At 43.0% G+C, this 18,154-nt stretch overlaps 1 protein-coding gene across 2 annotated transcripts in view; it reads right to left on the bottom strand.

The window, feature by feature from the left end:
• The window catches only part of STAG1 (STAG1 cohesin complex component), a 150,202-nt gene that overhangs the window by 112,872 nt on the left and 19,176 nt on the right, over positions 1 to 18,154 (bottom strand). For both annotated transcript variants that reach the window (XM_074153156.1, XM_074153157.1), the window contains exon 4: positions 1,846 to 1,942. In XM_074153156.1, coding sequence (XP_074009257.1) covers positions 1,846 to 1,942 — 97 coding nt within the window. The remainder of the gene's footprint in view (positions 1 to 1,845; positions 1,943 to 18,154) is intronic.

Here is an 18,154-nt window from a genome sequence, read left to right as displayed (position 1 = left end):
AAAACAGGCACATTACTGGAAATTTGAAAGAACAGAACTATTTGCCGGGATTTTAACCCTGTTTTTCAGCTGTGACTGTACCCACCGGAAAAATTCCCACCGAGAAATAAATCCCCCAAACACACTCTAAACTCAGGGGGACAAGTCCTTTCTGCTTCCTTTTCTCCTGTCATTGCTGTTGGGGACCAGAAGGCCACTAAAGCAAGCTCAGCAGAGAGCTGCCCCAGAGGGTACAAAGCAGAGTACTGAAAACGGATAGAAAGTCACCATTTAAAAGAAAAAAAAAAAAAAAAAAAAGGGGCAAGTAAATGACATCAGCCACTCAAAGCGCTGCGGCTTCACAGCCAGTAACGGAAACCTTTTCTGGGAAGCGACTGCTTCGGCAGCATATGGCTGACAGTGGGCATCCAGCCCGCATCAGTCAGTAACAAGAGGTTTTAAAAAACATGAATCTTCTGAGATTATAAGAGGGCTGCTTTCTCCAACAAGGAGAAAGAAAGGAAGCAGAAATTAGAGAACAGCAGGGGAGTGAAGATGTATTTACGACATGCCTCCACCAAAAACTTGCATCAACAAGAACAAAAACATATGGACCAGAATCCCTTTGGTTTAACGCTGCCCAGATTTTTAGAGAGAAACTTATGGGTTGGGTTTTTTTTTTCATATACACCTTTAGGAAAAGTGTTACCAAAAAAAAAAAAAAAGCAAACAGAATACAGCTACTTTCACATAAGCTGCCGAACAAGTCTGAAAAATATTTTAGGGAATCTGTGTGAACAGTACAGACATTGACACAGGCTGGTAAATCTAAACCCTAAGCTACAGCCCTTTCACAAAACGCTTCCAGAGCTTCAGCCTGGAATACCACAAAATAAGTTTATTTCCTTAAGCTATGGAAAAAGGGTTGTTGAAGCTCCTGATGGCCCATATTTCTTTTCTTTGATGTTTTTAACTGTACTTGGGACTTCACCTTATCCTTAAGAAGGAAGAAAAGGGACTTCTACCCAGGTCGTTTGATGTCTAAAGATACATTCCCGTATCAGTTACAAAATGGAGAAAAATAATTCCTGAACTGTAGGTTATTTTCAATTCTACTCAAAGCAAATTATAGGAAGCATCAGGAAACAGTAAATAGTTTGGTTCTGGGCACTACAGAGAGTAGAACTCTGTCTGTCTGTCTTTTCAAAGCTGAGTTAACTGCAAAAAGACAATGGATTAAAAATTCCTTAGAAGGTACAGTGTGGCAACAGAGCGCTGGAAAGACTGGCTGCCACATGCCTGGTAACAGGGACTGCTTAAATAGGGTGTAAAAGGCAGGCCACTTGCTGCTGACTTGATAAAATATTACAGAGGAAGAAATAAGATTGGTGCTTCATCCAGAAGAAATCTTTCTTCCTAATCGAAGTCTACTGAAGCCTGACTCCTTCCTCTTCAGTTTAAAACAACCTAATTTTCCTAAAAAGAAAGAAAAAATAGCAAAGTTAAGGTATAGCTACACCTACTAATTCTTGTAATAAAAAAAAATTAGGAAGAAATAGAAAGGGGAAGTAAAGATACGCCTACCTTGATTAACAGATCTTTTGTCTCCTTTTGCTGACGAGTGAAGTGTCTTTGTGAAGACTTGTACACTTTAGGATGATGACAGAAAAGTGAGAAAAAGAAAGGGTAGGCCCTTGACAAACAAGCTTTAAATAAAATTATGCTTGAATGTAGACAATATTTCTATATAAACCATGCATACGAGGAGTACCAATCCACGTACATCTTTACCAGCATTTGCACTAATAGACACGTTTGTATGACTGTCAGATTTATTCTATACAACTTGTTTCCAACGTTCTGTACCTCGACATCCTGAACACTGGATAAAGAAGTTGATTAAATCCAGAAGTGCTATGTCCCTGTCTTGTTTATATGATTCAATCCAGTCGTCCACCACAGACTGTCAAGAAAAAAAGAATACTTATCAGAGACTCTTAAAAAGTGTTTTATTAAAGGCAAATGACTTATTCTTTTCAGAATATAATTTTATAACTGAGCATTTATTTTGCATATTATACACGTGTACAAATTCAGAAATCTATACACCTTCTCTCAGGGTGGAGACAGAACAAATATTGTTAGAGAACAGAACTAGATGCATTGTTTTCTGGTATTATAATTGTATAATTATACAGGTTCCAATTGAAATTACTGCAATTCCTCAAAACTCTAATCGCAGTATTTATCCAGTTTCAAAACTGCGGTGAAAAAAACACACACTATGTTTCCATTCAGAATGGCCAACATATATTCCCAGAAAACTGATGAGTAGAAACACTTGGGGATTAAAACGTAATTTATATTGCACAGTGCACACCTCAGGATTTATAAAGGCCAAAGCAGTGTGTCAGTCATACGGAGTTCAGGAAGACAGAATGCCACGAGGAATACTCGGTAAATAAAAATAATAGCCAGAAGTTGGTCGTACAGTCTTTAGGAGTCAATAAACCGCCTGAATCACAGTATATGAAGCTGAGTCACAGTTTCAAACCGCACTCAGGAGGGTAAGTAGCCAGGAGATATTTTTATAATCACCGATAGGCAGGCGTAGCACACAGTCGCTATCACGCGTAACAGCAGGGAGGAGAACAGAAAGCATACAGGTGGCAAAAACATCTGTCATTTGTTATATATTAATCTCAGGGCACACAAAATGTGCCTCAGTCACTTGATGAGAGAGGGCACTCCGTGAATTTTGCCAGTCAAGGCTAACAGTGCAGTCGCAGCGCCGGGAAGAGTTACTGGCAGCTACACGCCAGCCCAGAGGGACGCAGAGCCCTCAGCTGCTCCCCGCGTGGAGACTTCACCCTACGGTTCTCACCACAGAACCCCATCACCATTTTTTAAAACTCCAGATGTAGGTAAAATGAAGCAATTGACACCAAGCTGTGCGGTGTTGTCGATACACCAGAGGGACGGGATGTCATTCAGAGGGACCTGGACAGGCTGGAGAGGTGGGCCCAGTTGAACCTCATGAGGTTCAACAAAAGCAAGTGCAGGATTCTGCACCTGGGAAGAAACAATCCTCAGTATAAATACAGACTGGGGGATGAGGTATTAGAAAGCAGCCCTGAGGAAAGGGACTTGGGGGTGCTGATGGACGAGAAGCTGGACATGAGCAGGCAATGTGCTCTCGCAGCCCAGAAGGCCAATCACATCCTGGGCTGCATCAAAAGAAGTGTTGCCAGCAGATCCAGAGAAGTGATTCTGCCACTTTACTCTGCTCTGGTGAGACCTCACCTGGAGTACTGTGTGCAGGTCTGGAGCCCTCAATATAGAAAGGACATGGACCTGATGGAGCGGGTCCAGAGGAGGGCCACCAAAATGATCAGGGGGCTGGAGCACCTCTGCTACGAGGACAGACTGAGGGAGCTGGGGTTGTTCAGCTTGGAGAAGAGGAGGCTCCGGGGAGACCTCATAGCGGCCTTCCAGTACCTGAGGGGGGCCTACAGGAAGGCTGGGGAGGGTCTGCTTACAAAGGCCTGCAGCGACAGGACGAGGGGCAATGGTTTTAAGTTGGAGAAGAGCAGATTTAGATTGGATATTAGGAAAAAGTTCTTTACTCTGAGGGTGGTGGAACATTGGAACAGGTTGCCCAGGGAGGTGGTTGAGGCCCCTTCCCTTGAGATATTCAAGGTGAAGCTCAACGAGGCCCTGGGCAACCTGGTCTAGTTGGGGGTGTCCCTGCTGACTGCGGGGAGGTCGGACTAGATGACCTTTGGAGGTCCCTTCCGGCCTGGACCAATCTATGAATCTATGAATGAGGACAAAGCCAACAAAATAACTACGGCAACGCTTAAAAACAACTCTAGGGAAGTAGGAGGGTTGTGCGAGGCTCTTCCTCAGCCTGCCTTATCCTTAAGGAAGACAAGGATGGCTTCCTTTCAGGTCACTAAAACACAGCATTCCAAGTTTCTCAGTTATACAAACACTGAAGGTAAGTAACTGTGTATATGTAATGTAATTAAATACTATATTTTACCTATTTTATGAGGGAAAAAAAATAATCTTTACTGTTCTCCATACATGTGGCAGCATTCAGAGATGCTTCATTATGCAATAAAAGCCCACCTCGCTAACGGATTGTTTTATATCGGAGAGTTCAGGTTTACAATGAATATCTATAAAAGTAACTAAAAAAAATTCTTAAACACACACACGCCACCACCATCCCCACACAACCAGCTCCCAACCCTGCTGAAAAAGAACAAATAGGAAAGACAAAATCCAAACCATTTGATCTCTTGGAAAAATTTTGCCTCTTTCTAAACAGGTAGATATAAGGAGGAGGGGTTGGACTAGATGATCTCCAGAGGTCCCTTCCAATGCCATATCCTTCTGTGATTCTGTGACAGGATCTTGAAAAATCCCTCTGCAGTTTCTAGCTTATCCAAGTGCAAACTCCCATGATTACCAGTGGGACCTCAGCAAGGGTAGGAGAGAAGGGAAGCAGCAAGAAACCAGTTGTGTACGTACTAGAGACACACACAATTCTGTGAACTGAGCCAAAACACTTGCCGTTTAACACAGATCACAGAATCACAGAATGCTATGGGGTTGGAAGGGACCTCTGGAGGTCATCTAGTCCAACCCCCTGCCAAAGCAGGGCCACCCAGAGCAGGTCGCACAGGAACATGTCCAGGTGGGGTTTGAATGTCTCCAGAGAAGGAGACTCCACCACCTCTCTGGGCAGCCTCTTCCAGGGCTCTGCCACCCTCAAAGGAAAGAGATTCCTCCTCATGTTTGGATGGAACTTCCTTTGTTCATCTTTGTGCCTGTTACCTCTTGTCCTGTCACCAGGCACCACTGAAAAAAGACTGGCCCCATCCTCCTGACACCCACCCTTTAAGTATTTATAAACATTGATCAGATCCCCCCATCAGTCTTCTCCAGCCTAAAAAGCCCCAAGTCCCTCAGCCTTTCCTCATCAGAGAGATGCTCCAGGCCCCTCATCATCTTTATAGCCCTCTGCTGTCCCCTCTCCAGCAGTTCCCTGTCCTTCTTGTACTGGGGAGCCCAGAACTGGACACGGTGCTCCAGATGGGGCCTCCCCAGGGCAGAGCAGAGGGGCAGGATGACCTCCCTCGATCTGCTGGTCACACTCTTCTCGATGCCCCCCAGGATGCCACTGAACTTCTTGGCCATAAGGCCACATTCCCAACCCAAGGCAGGGTGAGACTATCAGGATTATCATGTTACTCAACAACCAGCATGAAGCTCTAAACATGCAATTTGCCAGGAAACTAAGTTTTTGGAGGTTTTATCTATCAATACACACACACATGCATGCACAGTAGGAGAAGCAATCTCACAAAGAGGTCCATCTGCTACTTAGAAGAAATCCAAAAGCAAGTCTTGGCCTCAAAATAATCTTCACACAAGCTGAGGAAACCTGAAGCAGCAGCACAAAACCAGTTATCTAGAATGCTTCACTGTTACTTCATCCTGAATTTAGACCTGTTCCTGTAAGTATCAATCATTTCCGCCCATCAGCAGAATTCTACAGGGCACGTAAAGCCAAATGTAGTCAAACGTAAGAATTATTTCCTAAACCAAATACTGACAAAGCTTAATGACCAGACTGCTGGTGCGCTACCAATTTGAAACATTTGTTTGAACAGCTCTATTAGCACAGATAGCAGAACAACAGGCAAGTGCCAGCAGCTATTTTTTTTTTCACTGAAGAAAACAGCAGCTGTGCTGGGTCAGACCACAGGTTCCTCTGTCCCACGGGGCTTATTCGCGCCGGGAAAAGCGTAAGAATAGGGCAAGAATATACTGATCCTTCCGAGTTACTCTCCCAGACCCTCCAGACATTGTGTATTTCTTCTCTCATGAATGTGTCTGTCTTAACCAGAAAGTTTTACACCTACTGTCCCGCACGACATCCTGGTCTCAAAATTGGGAAGTCATGGGTTCCATGGATGGACCACTCGGTGGATAAGGAACTGGCTGAATGGCCACACTCAAAGGGTTGTGGTCAACGGCTCCATGTCCAATTGGTGGCCAGTGATGAGCGGTGTTCCTCAAGGGTTGGTACTGGGACCAGTGCTGTTCAACATCTTTGTCGGAGACATGGACAGTGGGATAGAGTGCACCCTCAACAAGTCTGCCGACAACACCAAGCTTGGTAGCATGGTTGACATGCTGGAGGGAAGGGATGCCATCCAGAGGGACCTGGACAGGCTGGAGAGGTGGGCTCGTGCAAATCACATGAAGTTCAACCAGGCCAAGTGCAGGGTCCTCCACCTGGGACGTGGCAATCCCAGGCACAAATACAGGTTGGGCGGAGAATGGCTGGAGAGCAGCCCTGAGGAGAAGGGCTTGGGGGTGTTGGTGGATGAGAAGCTCAACATGAGCCGGCAATGTGCACTGGCAGCCCAGAAAGCAAACCACATCCTGGGCTGCATCAAGAGAAGGGTGGCCAGCAGGTCCAGGAAGGTGATTCTACCCCTCTGCTCTGCGCTCGTGAGACCCCACCTGGAATACCGTGTCCAGCTCTGGAGTCCTCAACACAGGAAGGACATGGACCTGTCGGAACGGGTCCAGCGGAGGGCCACGAAGATGATCAGAGGCATGGAGCACCTCCCCTATGAAGACAGGCTGAGAGAGCTGGGGTTGTTCAGCCTGGACAAGAGAAGGCTTCGGGGAGACCTCAGAGCAGTCTTCCAATATCTGAAGGGAGCCTACAGGAGAGCCGGAGAGGGACTCTTTGTCAGGAAGTGTAGTGACAGGACAAGGGGTAATGGTTTTAGACTGAAAGAGGGGAGATTTAGATTAGATACCAGAAAGAAATTCTTTACTGTGAGGGTGGTGAGGCACTGGAACAGGTTGCCCAGGGAAGTTGTGGCTGCCCCATTCCTGGAAGTGTTTAAGGCCAGGCTGGATGGGGCTTTGAGCAACCTGCTCTAGTGGGAGGTGTCCCTGCCCATGGCAGAGGGGTTGGAACTCGATGATCTTTAAGGTCCCTTCCAACTCTAACCATTCTATGATTCTATGATTCTACATCATCTCGCAGCAATACCTACATCAGCTTGCAGACAAACATGTCTCAAGGGTTAATTATTCACTGCAAAAAAAAAAAAAAAAAAAAAAAGAAGAAGAATTGTTTTGTTTTAATCTTGCCAATTGTTGATCTGTTGGATGCCACCTAATTCTTATGGAAGAGAAAACAAACCTCAAGCCCCTGTTTGTAATTTCCACGCTTCCGTCTGGTCACCTCTTTTCAGGCAGAAGAATCCTACTGTGTGCCACATGGCTGGCACAGAAACACTTCCACATCTTTATCTCTGCTCGCTTCTGTCACATACCTCTTAACAGTTTCTGAAGTCTACTATATTTTTCTTTGAGCCTAGGAAATCTCAGACCCTTTTCCAGAGTGTTAATAACTAGTTCACCAGTATCTGTGCACTGTCCACAGCCTAGTTTCACATAAAACATTCCCTGTGGAAGCAAGGCTGGCCTGAGAGATTCCTTTCCACGTTGTCTTACTCCCATTTCTTGCTATAACACACTGCCCCTGCAGCTCTGTCACTGCAACTCTGTCTGGACTGTCCTATAAATATTGCCAGTGAACCCATCTGGACTAAAAATAAAATTAAAAAGGGGGGAGTGGAGGAGAAAGACTTGAAGGAAAACCTTTCAATTTTGTTTCTGCCTCTTTTGAGTAATTATTTAATTGATTTTTGCAGCACTAGCTTAAAACAGTAGCATCAGTGCAGCTCATCTCCCTTCTGATGTTTTTTCTCTCTTCGTACGAAAAGAATTGTGAGGGACATGCTACGCCCTTGCAAGTCACAGAAAAATAAAGATAAGCAGCTGATCTCAAGACTCACAGACCAGACTTGAGGTAACGCACAGTCTTTTTCTTTAGATAAAGAAAGAAACAAAAATCAGTGAAGGTTCTGAGCAGGGACAGCAGGCAGAGACAGGCTCCTGTATCATCTGGACCTGGCAGAGGATTGACAAAACTTTACCTAAAATGTTGAATGTTTGTGTAGGATTCATCTTACCCAACTTCACGTGCTCAGCCCATGTAGGCACACGAGCTCATCACTCCCTTCGAACTCAGCACAGGGTATTTGTATGTGCACACACACATACACATATATAGAATCACAGAACGGTTCAGGTTGGAAGGGACCTTAAAGATCATCTATTTCCAACCCCCTGCCCTGGGCAGGGACACCTCCCACCAGACCAGGTTGCTCAAAGCCCCATCCAGCCTGGCCTTGAGCCCCTCCAGGGATGAGGCAGCCACAGCTTCTCTGGGCGACCTGGGCCAGGGTCTCACCACCCTCACAGCAAAGAATTTCTTCCTAAGATCTAATCTAAATCTCCCTTCTTCCAGTTTAAAACCATTACCCCTCATCCTGTGACTCCACTCCCTGATCAAAAGTCCCTCCCCATCTCTCCTTCAGGTACCGGAAGGCCACTATAAGGTCTCCCCGGAGCCCTCTCTTCTCTGGGCTGAACAACCCCAACTCTCTCAGCCTGTCCTCACAGCAGAAGGGCTCCATGGCCCTCCTCTGGACCCATTCCAACAGGTCCATGTCCTTTTCGTGCTGAGGACTCCAAAGCTGGACAAGGTGCTCCAGGAGGGGTCTCGCAAGAGCAGAGCAGAGGGATAGAATCACCTCCTCGACTTATTGGCCACGTTTCTTTTGATGCAGCCCAATATTCAGTGGAGTTGACAGCATAATTTGTCTGTCTGAAGCAGGTATGCGTGGTGAGGTGAGACGACTTCTGCTTAAAAAACACTCGTGGTTACGCTAAGCGGATCTCCACCGACCGTCTGAGGAGCTCAGAGTGACAAGTCACGGACACACAACTGACCCGTTGGCATCAGCGCGGTCACCCAAATCGTATTCACTAACCCTTGAACTGGAGAGGGGTATTTTCAGTGTATCAAAATAACACCCACAGTTCTCCATCATTCAACCCCTCACGCACATTTGGCACGCGCTTGTTGGTACATTTTTTTAGAGATTACAGTTTAAGGCAACAAGAGATAATGAAGCCAGACTACATATGCTACAACAGTTGGAACTTAATCAAACTGTTGACTTTTGATGTAACAGGAAAAAAAAGCTATAAAACCTGAAAACACTAGGATAAAAAAATTTTTTAAAAATACACTTCAGACCTAAAATAGAGACAAATATCAACTGAATCAAGAAAAACCAGCAGTAATCCAAATACCAGGAAAAAGGTCGAATATGAGTGAAAAAGAAATTAAACAAGAGGCAAGAGTGTATCAAATGGTGCAACAAGCAATCCTTGCCAGAAAAGGAGTTATTTTGCATAACATACATAGAGAGAAAGACTCCTATTAAAAAGAAGGACCAACAGCCCACAGGCTACAGCAAACCCTCCAGGAGGATTTTATCTTGTTAGCAGCCTCCCTACAGTCACCCCATTTCCAAGAACTTCTTAGACATAAGCAAAGAGCAAACTACACCAATAGTTCTCACGGCAACAACCCACATTTGGTCACCACCTTGCCCAGAGACATCCTACCCTGGCCTCTTCCCTGTCATCTGTCCCAAAGATGGAACTGATGGTGCAGCAAGGGTGGTGAGAGGAGGAGGGAAGGACCAGACAGCTCTTTAGGAAGGAGGCAACTACAAGCGGGATCCATCCACCAGAAGAACGCATCCCCACAAGAGTCTTGCTGCCTATTTCTGCAAAACACTGACCAAAGATGGCAGGAATACATTGCATAAGCTGTTCTGGTGGTACCCATCTGCTTCCAGATGTTTTTGCCTTCTGATGCAGTAGAGAACATGGATTTACCATATGGAAACGTGTATTGAACACGTGATAAATTCAGCATTCCTGGAATGCCCAAGGTCTGCAGTACATGTGCTGCAGCACTCTCTGCCCAGGTGCGGGAGATCCATGCTTTTGGGACTCACCAAATTCAACGCACGCGCACAAGGAAAAAGGCTCCCCTGACAACAAGGTTATGAAGCACGAGAAATGAGAAATGGCATAAAAAACTCTTTAACTTTTTAACTTCTCATCTTCAGACTGGAATGAGGCAAGGAGTACTAGAACTAAATTTCAAGCAAAGTAAAAAATTATCTAGCTCAGTTACACAGACGAAACCTCACGATTACTCCAGTAACACCCACATGGCCCCCTTTCACTTCCTGCTGTCAGAAAACACCTATACGTATATATACACATACACGCATATACATATATGTGTATATCTCTATATCTATATGTACACATAGATGCACCACATCTCTGGGTCGGTTGGCGTAACAAGTCCATACAAGCACGTGTTACAAAAACAAGACTCTTAAGCATATTTTTTTTTTTTAAATAATCTGAAAATGCTTCTATTCTTATGAAAAAATCTGAGTGAAAAATCAAGGTCTTCTGAAAATGGCAGATGATGTATAGTACAAATACAAGGTCAGTACAGAGACTTTCAAAAGCCCGTAACAGCTTTTAAGAGAATCTCACAGAAATTAACTCTCCGATGACGCTGTTTTAAGAACTACCACGCAGCGTAATTGGAAGAATATGCCAAATAGGCAACCCTACAGAAATAAGAAGCTTAAAGAGAGCCAAGCAAGTAACAGAATAGATCCACAGAGTCTGAGTAAACAACTTAAAATCAATCACGGAGACTTGCAGATATATTGACCTTCACATCTTCAAGTCTGCTGAAAGATAAACAGGAACATTTTGTAGTATTGAAGAGAAACGGCAGCTCGGATTGCCAGTAAAAGCAAAAGCCTGATGCAATGAATGAAATAACGAAGCTAGTTATCTTATTACCTCCTGAAGGCTTTACAGTTCTGAATCCATTTCATATTCCTTCAGTGCAAGAACATTACTACATTTAGGAACATTAAGTGCTGGAGGAACCAGAGGGACTAACTGCAGATGATACCTTGCCAGCTCATGCAAATTAGTGCAGTCCCACTAAATATTAATGAAAAGTTGATTTCAAAAAAAGCTATTTCCCAATTTAAATTAAGTAACAATCTGGCAGCAGTGTTACTAGCACAAAGTGAAAACAAATGACACTATCTATGAAGTGCATGTTGAAGCGTAAGATCTGAGTCAACTGTAAACCAAGGCAAATCAAGGATAAAGAACATTTAAATAATTTGCCATTTCACAAAACTGATTGTGGACACGCTTCGTTTACAGTGAATATGACAGAACAAAAAATTCTTCTAGAATGGGTGCGCAGCATGTTTACACTAAAGGTGGGGGGGGGGGGGGAAACCAAATCAAAGCTTATACTAACATCTTCTGCCAAAAATCCCAAGTTACTCAAGCGAAATTTGAAGCTTATCAAAACAAAAAAAGGAGCACACAGTGAAATTAAAGATTTCAATTATCTGTATAAAGACAAGCCCAAAGAGAAGATAAAAGCTGAAAAATGTGCTTTAACGGTCAGTGAGAACGCAGAGTACACTGAAAATAAGAACACAGGGAAAGAACGGGAAGCAGTGAAAGACTTAGAATGCCCTGAGCAGAAGGCTTTTAAAGTGAAACTGCTCATTTTTTTTAAAAAAGAATGTAAGTCTTTTAAGGTCAAATTTTGTGAAGACTTAAGTAATTACAGACAGTTACTGGGGAGAAGGTAGTTCCTACCATGTGAAAGTATGTGCAATTTAAGACTGTGCATTAGACTTCAAGATGAGTGCTTGGTTGCATTCCAAATTGCAGGCAGTAAGTCTAATATACAGCCACTGAAAAACTTAATATAAGGTTAATAAAAAAAAAGCGTAGATTGAAAAGCTGCAATTTTATTTTTTTTTCTCTAAAGATGGTCATTTGAAGTTATGAAAGAGTTCACACTTCACTAACACCTAGCAAGCACTTTCTGAAAAGCCAAAATGATTCTTTTTTAAAAAAATAAAATCTTACTTTAATGTAACAGTACTTATTTCTTGTTTTTTCATCATAAGCAAAGGTGGGAAAATCTGCTTTATGCGGTCTCTACTCATATAACTTCTTTTTCCCTGAAGCACAGAGAGGGAAGGAATACAATCCTAGAAGTATTTATTCCCAATAAAACTAAGGCATTCGTATTCTCCATACAGAGATCTCTCTGTCTGGCATTTCATATAAATACATATTTCTATGCAGTAGAATATATATTAAGTATCACCATGTGGGGTAATCATTGTAACACATTATATGGAACCATTTGGGAGAAAAAAAACTCCTGAAAGATACCAATATTTAGTTCTCTTATGAGAGTATTAGAATGGCACAATTTAACTGATATTACACTTATGTGCATAAAAGGTACTGGAAAAAAATCTGCCTTCAAATGGATTAAAATCACAGGAATTACTGAGGAGGAGCGCTCTTGTCACAGCAGATCCTCACCTGAGCCCTCAGAAACGACGGTGAACCATCCAACAGCCCCATACCAAGCAGATTTTCCACTCTGGTACAGGATTTTTGTAGGTGCTGATCTCTCACAACTGACCTGTTGCGCAGTTTCCAAGGGGCTGTGTCTAAGCCGGGCCCATCATGGGCACGAACGGTTCTGAGATGCTACAAAGCATCAAAACTATTCATAAACATTGAACATCAGATAAAAACCCCTACCTCCTTACAGTGGTGCAGAAACAACATCAGTTATCCCAAGAAGAAAGATCCATCAACTTACTAAAAAACACAATTCAAGCTCCTTTGCCAGCACAATTTGTAAAGAGTTCACAGATCACCCCAGATACTTCAAAAAACGATGATGTTCTGGAGAGCAAAAGACTTGTCCAGCTTTAAGTATAACGGGCAATAAACACTTTCACACACTGCACTACTGGCACGTGCGTTCCCATTAACAGCAAAACCATCCTACACTTTATTACATCACGAGGCGAAAGAAGAATTCCTGTGTGATGACTGCAGAAAAATTCCTTCGGTATTAAGGGATAGCCTTCTAACTAATTAATGCTTCATCTGGGGGCGAAATTGTTCCTAGTATAACCAGCATGAAAATGTGTACCTAGTTTTAATTTTGTTTTTCTTTTAATTCAGTAGCATACAACAAAAAGAAAAACAAGATTAAGCGGCGGAAGAAATCCATCTAGCATTTAGTGAAAACTAAATATGAAAACTAAGTACTAGTTTAAGTGACAATGACAGCTGGGGTTATTTTACCCTGTAAACTTCAGAGAACGAATACTTGAACTCCTGAGTTCAAGTCCTGACAAACTGAGGGAAGAGAAAGCCATTAAGGCTGCTGAAAACACAGACACCACGTTCACCCCGAGCTGCAGTCAGAGATGGGGAGAACTCCCCAAATACATTTTTGCCTTCTTACTCTCCCTTAACTGACACTGTCAGAGACAAGATACTGCACTTTTGGTGCGATCCAGTTACAGCTACTCTGATGTTTTTAAGCTCAAGTACATATGTAAAAGCATATCTGTAAAATACAATTCCTCCTAAATAAGGTAGATAAGGTGATGGTTGCACAGTCATTCTAATCAAGAATAAGTCTGAGCTGCTGCCAGAGATGAGCTGAATCAGGGACCTGATCCAGCTGAAAAAAAATCCACCAAAATGTCAGGTTCTAATTAAATCTACTTCTTGGTGTGACTACAAAACACACAAGAAAGGTGTAAAAAACATCAGCTGTAGGTGTGGGAGAAGATGGGACCAATCTGTTCAACAGCAGCCTCAGTTTATGCAAGATTAAAGCAGGCACATAACAAACCTTTCTAACCAGAACCCTTGGAAGGACTAAGGAACACTGGGATTATCTAGATTGCATAATGATTATGTGATTAAAATAACAAGAGATAAAATTCCAGGGAGGTGAGAAAAGTAAGCAAAGCAAAGCTTAATCCCCGCAGAATGGGACCAGCTGATAGAGCTGTGCAGTCGCTGAGGCTTGCTCTACCATCGACACCCTTCCCTGGGAGAAGCCACCCTCAAGGAGCAGCCTTGCTCTATGGGGGGGGGCACCAGCTGTCTTCTCCAAGGCCAGTGCCACCTCCTGCTCCGTGTCCACCAGCCCAGCTCTACACCCCAACGGCCAAAGTACTGGTGACTGGCAGGATGGGGGAGCAGCCAGACCTGATGGGGGACAATGATGTTCAAAACTGTGGCTCTGCCTCTCCAGTTGTGACGGTTGGCCCACCCAAACTTCTCATTAACAGAAATTAATATTACAATAGAAAAATGTGGGTTGTAAAAGAAGCTGTTGGCTTAATACAGGAATGGGTGGCAATTCCATAGTCTGAGCTACGCAGAGAGGTAGCATACAGACCAGAATCATAGAATCATAGAATCGTCTAGGTTAGAAGAGACCCTTGGGATCATCGAGTCCAACCATCTACCCTACTCTACAAAGTTCTCCCCTACACCATATCCCCCAACACCACATCTAAACAGCTCTTGAACACATCCAGGGATGGTGACTCAACCACCTCCCTGGGCAGCCTGTTCCAATGCCCGACCACTCTTTCTGTGAAAAATTCTTTCCTAATGTTCAGTCTAAACCTACCCTGTTGGAGCTTGAAGCCATTCCCTCTCGTTCTGTCATTAATTACCTGTGTGAAGAGACCAGCACCAACCTCTCTACGGTGTCCTTTCAAGTAGTTGTAGAGAGTGATGAGGTCTCCCCTCAGCCTCCTCTTCCTCATACTAAACAGTCCCAGCTCCCTCAATCTTTCTTCATACGACTTATGCTCCAGGCCCTTCACCAGCTCCGTTGCCCTCCTCTGCACCCGCTCCAGCACCTCGATATCTCTCTTGTATTGAGGTGCCCAAAACTGAACACAATACTCCAGGTGTGGCCTCACCAGTGCTGAGTACAGGGGGACAATCACCTCCCTACTTCTGCTGGTCACACTATTTCTAATACAAGCCAGGACGCCATTGGCTTTCTTGGCCACCTGGGCACACTGCCGGAAATGGTCTACTTCTGCCCTAAATGCTATGAAAACACAAGAATTACTGAAATTATATAGAATATGCCATACAAACAAGATGCATAAAGACATATCAGCTCTTTGGAAGAACTGACTATCTTGCCTTTCTTGTACAAATCATCAAATCTCAAAGCGATAGAAAAAGATACTGAATTTCAATCAGGAAATAATATCCAATACAGATGTCAATGACTAAAAGTCATCCAAACCTGATACATTTCGATAAAAGGAACTGGCGACCGTGCCAGTAAGATGCTAGTGCGTAAAGAACAAATAAAAAAAACCACAGCTGAAAGTGGTCTAAGTGTTTGCTTTACCTCTTTCGTATTATTTCCAACAGATCAAACTTGTAATTACAAGGCATGCATACCCTTGATTTTTGCATGCAGTAATTTTGAACCTCAGTCTGCAACAGACAGGTGGATAAACACTGAAAATCAGTATAATAGTGAAAATATTATTAACATTTCAGAAATATTTAAAATTAGTATTAATGAAATATTTCTAATCCTTTCAGGTAGGGGGCAACTGAAGGGGGAAAAAAAGGTCTCACGATGTTCCTGCTCTGATACAAAACTTTCTAGCCAGCGTAGTACCAGGAAAAGAGTCTCCACTTGCCAACATGAGCCCGGTAGGTGCACAGATGACCAAAATCTGAGGAGCTGAAACTTAAGAAACAAATAAAACTTCTTCTCCTGACAGGGTAAGCGGTGCTACAAACGCAGCTTTACTCGAACAGGGAGGGAACCTCACAGGACTCAAATCCACGTGTGCAGCAAGAACAGTGAGTAACCACATACACCCTTGATTTCTGGAGAGACAGGAGTCGGTGGCACTATGAGAAACTCCATTTCAACACGCTAGAAAGCTTAATTGCTTAATGGTTTTTGGCACATATTGGAGCCATATTTACTCTGAACCGTGTCGAACTGGCACCAAGATTACTATTGTTAGCGGAGCATAAGCAGAGGGGTCAAATATTGTTTTCAAAATCAGCATCTAATCTGTAGTGAACTGCTAACATCAATTAAGGGTAACTGGTAATGCACATAGTATTACAGAGTAACCAAGGCATGACCATAGATCTGTTCATGAACATCACGTCGCATGAACATAGATCTGTTCATGTTTTAGTATTGAACAGCTCTTAAGATTCTCCCTGATGTTCTGGGGGAGGCACAAAGCCCCTTTGCACACGAGAAAGCAGAACACTTCTACGCTTGGTTTGAGCAACGCAGAAGTACGAACTTCATTACAGCTAATTGGCCATAATTTACTTAGGAGAAACGTTCAGACTGAGGCCTAAACAAAATTTGAGATCGTCACACGCTCTTTATTTCACTGCCGGCTTCATGCCAGGGCCAGAGACCGAGGCGGAAGCGCGTATGAAGAGTTAAGCAGGAAGGCAGGCTCTGAACTGGGGGCTCGGCTGGAGGATGGAGGTTCACCCACACCCTTCACCCCCCTCTCAGTGGGAGCTCATCCAGTTCAGCACATGAGAAATCATCTAGTCCCTTCTGCCGAGGGAGGTTTAGAGCTGGGAAATATAGCGGGTGTAGCCGTATCCATAAAAACATTCAAGGGGGAAAAAAAAAAAAAAGTAAAAGAGACAAATGACAAAAAGCAGAAGAGTATCATGTTTGTCAAAGAAAAAACCCACAGAGCCTAAAAAAAGCTCTATGAACTCTTAATGGACTTAACTTTTAAGTCTTAAGACTTAATGGTCTTAATGGATTAACAAAACCTACCCGCGGAAAACATGCACAGCAGGTCACATCACCCTTGGTACACAGAGAGCTGCCAAGAGGAAAACTTCCAAAGCAACAAACTGTCCAAGAGGTTCCAGAGCAAGTTGAAAAAAAAACCAGCGACAACATCCAATACCAAACTCCTCATTTATAGGAGTTTAAATGAGTCTTAACACTGACACAACTAGCGCTTCACAATAAAGGCAAAGATTTATATGCAAAGAGCCGCTCTGAAGTTTTTTTATACTTGAAATACAAAATACCGACCTAAATTTTGTTTCCCTGGACGAACCAAACAGCAATAAGCCTGAAGAGAAGTAGTAAATGAACCCTGCTATCAGAACCAAAATAGAGGACAAACTTAAAAGTTAAGTGAGAGTTGAATTCAGCTACAGACTTCCAGGAGTTGGCGACACAAAGCCAGAAAAATCTAACAACTAAAATAAATCCTGAGAGCAAACAGCGGGAGCAGACAGATCAGAAATGAAAGCACAGGAAGTAAAATTCCCATGTAATCTCAGAGTATATTAATTAATTGAATTTTTCTGGGGTTTCATTGCTGGAAGCAAACTTAAGAGTGCTATAGAAAAACGTAGGTTCATATTACAGGGAAAGAACTAAATATTGAGGAAAAAGTAAGTTCTGACAAATACAAATATAAGGCACTTGTCTGAAAATTGGCAATGCCGACAAAAGTGCTAAAATTGGCTGAAAAAAACCCGTGTTGAAACTACCAAAAAAAAATTACCAAGTATTCTGAATTATTGCATCAAAATCCCTAAGCTATTAAACAAAAAGGAAAGTATAAGGATGCTAGTGCAAGTTTGGTTTATAGAACCTTGGCTTCACATGAGATTATTGTCCAGAAGCGCAACTTAAAAAATACTAAGTCCCATTTTGATTGCATCCTCTTTCCCTCTATAGGGTTTCTTTCTTTCTTTTGGAATATTTTTACCAACAGTAAAATTTTCAAAGGTGCGCAAGTGACACATACTCTTGAAATTAAGATTGGTGCTCCTAAATATGGCTCAAGCAACTTATGCCTGTTTGCATGCCAGGCCTTCAAATGAACTTGCCTATTCCTTTACTATTCGTTTATCGTTTCTCCACTGCTTCAAACGGATTCGTCTGCTTCTTTCTCATATACATAGGCTGGGCACATCTTAAGCGTGTGCGTGCACATGTATATATATACACACATAAATATACAGACACACATCCATCTGTTTATGCGTACACAAATACTAAATTTCTCAAAACAATTCCTTTGTATTTGAATTCCAGAGATTTCTTAACACAAAGATGCAGACAATTTCTTTTTAGAATTTGATTTGCGAAGACTTCTCACGGCATCTCCTTTGAAATAGATGGAAAGTATCAAAGCCCATTCCATGCACATACACACAGAGTCATCAAATATCAAAGCCATCACCCCTTCCT

This window comes from Numenius arquata, chromosome 9 (genome assembly GCF_964106895.1).
Source record: "Numenius arquata chromosome 9, bNumArq3.hap1.1, whole genome shotgun sequence".
Taxonomy (NCBI): Eukaryota; Metazoa; Chordata; class Aves; order Charadriiformes; family Scolopacidae; genus Numenius; species Numenius arquata.
Note: the sequence above shows the minus strand (reverse complement) of the source record. Positions and strands in the feature narration are given on the sequence as shown.